Source organism: Populus nigra, chromosome 5, assembly GCF_951802175.1.
Source record: "Populus nigra chromosome 5, ddPopNigr1.1, whole genome shotgun sequence".
Taxonomy (NCBI): domain Eukaryota; kingdom Viridiplantae; phylum Streptophyta; class Magnoliopsida; order Malpighiales; family Salicaceae; genus Populus; species Populus nigra.
Window position 1 is genome coordinate 21,349,502 of NC_084856.1, and position 5,301 is coordinate 21,354,802.

The 5,301-nt window shown below is 32.1% G+C and overlaps 1 protein-coding gene across 4 annotated transcripts; it reads left to right on the forward strand.

Moving 5' to 3' along the window:
- Window positions 1–809: 809 nt before the first annotated feature.
- LOC133693910 (transcription factor bHLH94-like) lies at window positions 810–3,599 on the forward strand. Of its 4 annotated transcripts, XM_062115291.1 has the most exons (5): window positions 810–1,464; window positions 1,581–1,994; window positions 2,096–2,159; window positions 2,981–3,042; window positions 3,127–3,188. In XM_062115291.1, exons 1-4 carry the CDS (start codon window positions 940–942, stop codon window positions 3,025–3,027), a joined length of 1,050 nt encoding a protein of 349 aa, XP_061971275.1. In that variant the 5' UTR covers window positions 810–939; the 3' UTR covers window positions 3,028–3,042; window positions 3,127–3,188. The 4 variants fall into 4 exon arrangements, with proteins under 4 accessions (XP_061971275.1, XP_061971273.1, XP_061971274.1 ...); XM_062115289.1 differs by lacking the exon at window positions 2,981–3,042 and having other exon boundaries at window positions 3,127–3,599; XM_062115290.1 differs by lacking the exon at window positions 3,127–3,188 and having other exon boundaries at window positions 2,981–3,114.
- The last annotated feature ends 1,702 nt before the right edge of the window (window positions 3,600–5,301 follow it).

Below are 5,301 nucleotides of genomic sequence, written 5' to 3' on the forward strand. Positions count from 1 at the left end.
AAAAAGTTTAATTATTTAATTTTAGTGTGTGAAACAGGTTCAAGAATATTATACGAATTGCTGATGAAATCAAATAATATGTATAAGAATTAATAAAAAATAGGAATTGATTATTGTGTGGTTGTTGAAGAACAATGAGCTTCCAATTAAAGAGAGTAAAATAATAGTAATCTAAAATAAAATTTGGTATATTTGATTATTTTTTTGAGATAAGAAAATAAAAATAGAATGAATACCACCTCTCTCTTGTTTATATTTTCTATTTTAAAATAATATAAATTAACTTCAAAATTATTTTGAAAATAAATTTATTTTATTTTTTTTCTAATCAAATATATTTCTGTCTTTTCCAAAAAAAATTTTATGTTAAAAGTAATCAAAAAGTTATGAATCACAGTAAACATCAACTATAAAGAAAAGCAAAAGTTAATATAGTCTAGGATCTATTCCAAAAAAAGTGGTGACGTTGAAAAATATATGCAAATTTAATTAATTTATGTAATTTGAAAAATATTTCTTAAAATTACAATTTCCACTTTATTTTTTGTTAGCCTACAAAAACGAGTATCCTATTTTAATTTAACAAATAGTTTTTTTTTTTGTATTACTGAGAGAGTGAAAAAAGAAAAAGAAAAGAAAAGGAGGAGAAATAGAGCATGTATATATATTGTTATTTTTTCAAAAAGAAAATTAATCCAATATTGTGGCCTCCACTCCTCTCTTTTTCAATAAGAACTCAATACCATTTTCACGTGCAATATGCTGTAGATCATTTGTTTCATAATAAGGCCTTTAAAAGCTCAGCTTCTCCATCCATACAAGACCCAAAAAGCAGAAAGCCTCTCTTCTTTTTGGGTGCTTTCTGTTCTGCTACTCTTCTCCTTTGTGTTGTTTTTTTTAATTTTTAAATACACTAAGTTTCTTATAAGAGAGAAAGAGATGGCACTGGAGGCTGCAGTCTTTCAACAAGACTGGTTTGGCCACAGCAGCAAAGAGCTCTACAACTTGCTTGGTGGGAATTGGAGCTATGACTTTGGCCTAGAGCAAAATGAAGAAGATCAAGACAACAGCTGCTCTTCTTATTTTCTCGAGAACCAAACAGAAACATTTCTTCATGACGATTGGAACTCTTTCCAACCACCTAATTCCATGGTGCCTCACTTGAATGATTTGCACCTAACATGTAGCAACAATATTCCATCCTCATCAGATGCAAGCATTGATGCAGCAAATGGACTATTGAGTACTGCTCCTCCAACTAGTGATCATCATCACCACTTAGGTGATTCATCAACAATGCCTGCTACTCGTGTTAAGAGAAGGAGATCGAGGAGTAAGAAGAACAAAGAAGAGATTGAGAATCAAAGAATGACTCACATTGCTGTAGAGAGAAACAGAAGAAAGCAAATGAACGAGTATCTTTCAGTTCTGAGAGCTTTAATGCCTGAGTCTTACGTTCAAAGGGTATCTCTCATTTCCCTCTCCTCCTCATTTTCTTGCTTAGTTTCATCTCTTGATAACTTTCTTGTATGGCCTGCAAAGTTTCTTTCTCTTAGGCAGTAATTAACTTTAATTTTTAGGGTGATCAAGCATCAATTATCGGAGGTGCTATTAATTTTGTCAAGGAGCTTGAACAAAAGATGCAAGTACTTGGTGCCTGCAAAAAAATGAAGGAAAACTCTGATGGTGATAATCAGCAACATGTTTCTTCACTGCCTTTCTCCGAGTTCTTTACATTTCCACAGTACTCAACAAGCTCAATTCATTTCGAAAACTCTGTTGGCAAGAATGAAAAGTTGCATAAGACTCAATCTACTATAGCTGACATAGAAGTGACCATGGTAGAGAGTCATGCCAACCTCAAAATAAGATCGAAAAGGCGGCCGAAACAGCTCTTGAAGGTTGTTTCTGGGCTGCATAGCATGCGCCTCACTGTTCTTCACCTAAACGTCACAACGGTTGATCAAATTGTGCTTTATTCTCTAAGTGTCAAGGTAATTTCTTTACAGCCAAGACAAAAAGAAAAAGAAAAAAAAATAAAAAAAGGAACCCAGCTAAGGTTTTAACATTTATGATGGCTTGATCATTATTGCAGGTAGAAGATGATTGTAAGCTGACTTCAGTGGATGAGATTGCTACAGCAGTGTATCAGATGCTAGGTAGGATTCAAGAAGAGTGTGTGCTGAATTGTTAGAAAGTTTACTATTAATTTTCCTTTGTGGTTGGCCCTCTACACACCATATGAGGGCAATTCCTGCATTTTTAGGCAGTCTCTGAAAGGCTCATCGCGACTAATGTCTCTCCCATTTTATTCCTAGTGTAGCTTATTCTGGTTGGTCTAATTTGGATGTTTCTGTTCCTCTATTTTGTAACTTTTTTCTCCACCTTTTTCTTTTTGTAGTTTTTCTAGAGCATCTTGTGTATGAGCCACACATAGATGCTTGGTCAATTCAAACCATCTTTAATGCCTTGCCCAAGCATATTTTTTGTTCTAGTTTGTACTAATACTCTCTCCTAACCTCTACGGCTCAACCTTTTTCCTCTCTTTAAGATCTTACTGTTTTCAACCTCTATCATAAGAATTATCTGTGCTGCAATTTATAATATTTTAGGTGCTTAAATGGGCCAAGGCTGAAACTTTTGCCTTTCAAATCTGTCAAACCTCTGGACCATGTGTTTCCCTCTATCAGGTTTTGGCACTTCATTAAGATGAACAAGATATTTTTTTTCAATCTTATATTTTATATATTTGTCCACAATCCAAATTTGGCGTCAAACCAATCTTTAGCTACCATTTCACCAGCAAATTAATATATTCCTTCATGGCAACCCCAAAAGATACAACCCTGGAGATACCTAATTGATCATTTGGGCTAGTGATGCGTAATTAGTACAAGTTTTATACAATCTGCTTGAACATGTCTATATGATATTCTGCTGGTGACTGATCATATTATTGCTGATTGAATCAACTTTTCAGATGGTCAAAAAATTGCAAGAGTCCAAATGCGAAATTCGAATATATAGCTTTATAAAAGTGATGTAGGTTTCCTAATAAGAGTACGTACAGCAAACATAATTCACATGGCTAGATAAATAATGCATGTCCAATATCATATTTTTCAGCAAGTCAGAAGAGGCACACTCTGAGAATCAAGATTTTGAACTCAGAAAAGCTTAAAGGTGATGTATCAGAACCTCATGAACGTGAAACTCAACAGAAGGCTGCCATGATGAGCAGCCTTAAGAAGAACTAAGCTCTCTCTACATCTCTGGATTTCTTTTAACTCAGCCTGCACATTGAAAGATATACATGTAACCCGAATTTAATCCACTTCACCCAATTTGATCATTTTAGCGTCCAAAGACATGATCGAATCTTGTGTAGGACTAGATTAGGGTGTTGATGAACTTATGCTTGTGGTTTGTGGGATCAAATCAAAATCATTTGTGCATTGAGATTGTAATTTTAGCCCCATCAAATTGTACGGTGTTCACGGCCGAATCCCTAGGCAAAAAGTTGATATGGTGGTAGGGTTGAGTGTCTTTTGAGAGAGAGATTTAAAGAGAATAAAGTTTATGACAATGAATTGATAAAAGGGACAACTGAGTATTAAGTATTTTTTTGGTAAAAATCTTAGCACACAGATTATGAATTAGCATGTTGTGAATTTCATAATAACAATAACAATAATAATAATAATAATAATAATAATAATAATAATAATAATAATAATAATGTCTCCAAGGACCAGGGCTAAAACAACATTAATTCGTCTGGTCTCACTCTCTATTTATGTTTCTCTATTATTTTTGGTTGGTGGACATGCTTCAAGTAATGCAAAACAATTTGTTTATAAGAATAATAAAAAGGAATTAAAGAAACATATATATATATATATATATATATATATATATGGCTTTGATAACAAAAATCAAGGAAATGAACAAATCAAGGCAATCAGAAAATTATTTATATGATCTAATCAAAGGAGATGAACAAGTATTTTATATAATTTTATTTCTTTTATTTTTTTATATGCCTTTTTTTAAGGTGATATAAACTCTACATAAATTATACGTAAAACATATAATTAAATTATCAAATATTATCATTCTCTTTTATTCTAAATTCTGCTAATTTGATTATTATTTCAAGATAAAAAGATGATGGAGACAATTGAGACAAGAGGAAGTGTCCCCTCTTTTTTTAGTTTTAAAAATATAAAAATTCATTGCAAAACTATTTCAAAAACATATTTATTTTTATACCTCTTTCTATATATATCCCTCTAACTAAACATGTTTTTATTCGTTTCATATTTATTTCTTCTATTTTAAAATACTAAACAGAGACACTGTAGAAAAACTTGACTAAATTAGTAGAAGATCTTGACTAATTAAAAGGGCTGAAACCAAAAATTTAAGATTGGGCCGGGATAAGTCAGAAAAATTATATATTTGGGGTGCAGGGTATGTAAAATTGAGGGATGTGATTAAAAATTTTCCAAATTGTAGAATAATTATATATAAAAAAATTCTTGAAAGTGCCATGGCCTCCCCTCCCTTGATCGTAGTCGTGCCCCTGCTGACTGAGCTGGCATTTCCATCAACCGCATACCTTGCGATGCTACATAGTATTGGAAGTTGCACGATCCAATTTTAACATGGAGACAAGCCACATTCACATGCAAAGGAGTACTGTAGCATTAGTGCTTTTAGTGTACTGCCAAAGCAATCAATTTTACTTACAGCCTCTTGCAATTATTAGTGGAGAAAAGGCACTTTTGAGGCTAAAAATTTAAAAAAGTAAAGCTAGCTATTTTTCGGTATTTTTTTATTTATATCAAGACTTGGATAACTGAGACAATTTACTGTATTTGATTGAATGTAAAATGAACTAAAGAGGATGTTTCTTGCTGTGTAACTTTACCTGTGGAATACAATTGATATGACTATACATGCCATTTTAAAGATAAGACATCACCATTGTTTTAAACAATGTTATTAAATAAACCTGGATTGGGTTATGACCCGATCTAAAATTTAGGTTATGGGTCAATTACTCATTCAAAATGGAAGTCTCATAATGTTACTTTCAAAAAATATTAAAAAAATTAAACTAAATTCTAATATAGAACGACTCGCTAGATCAACAATGTATTACCAAACTAAAATTTAAGTTAATTTGAGTTGATTCAGGTCGGGTTTAATAATATTAGTTCAGATAAAACTAACAAGTTTAGTGAGAATGTGGTTTTCGTTTTTTTCAATATGTTACTTTTCAAATATACTATTGAA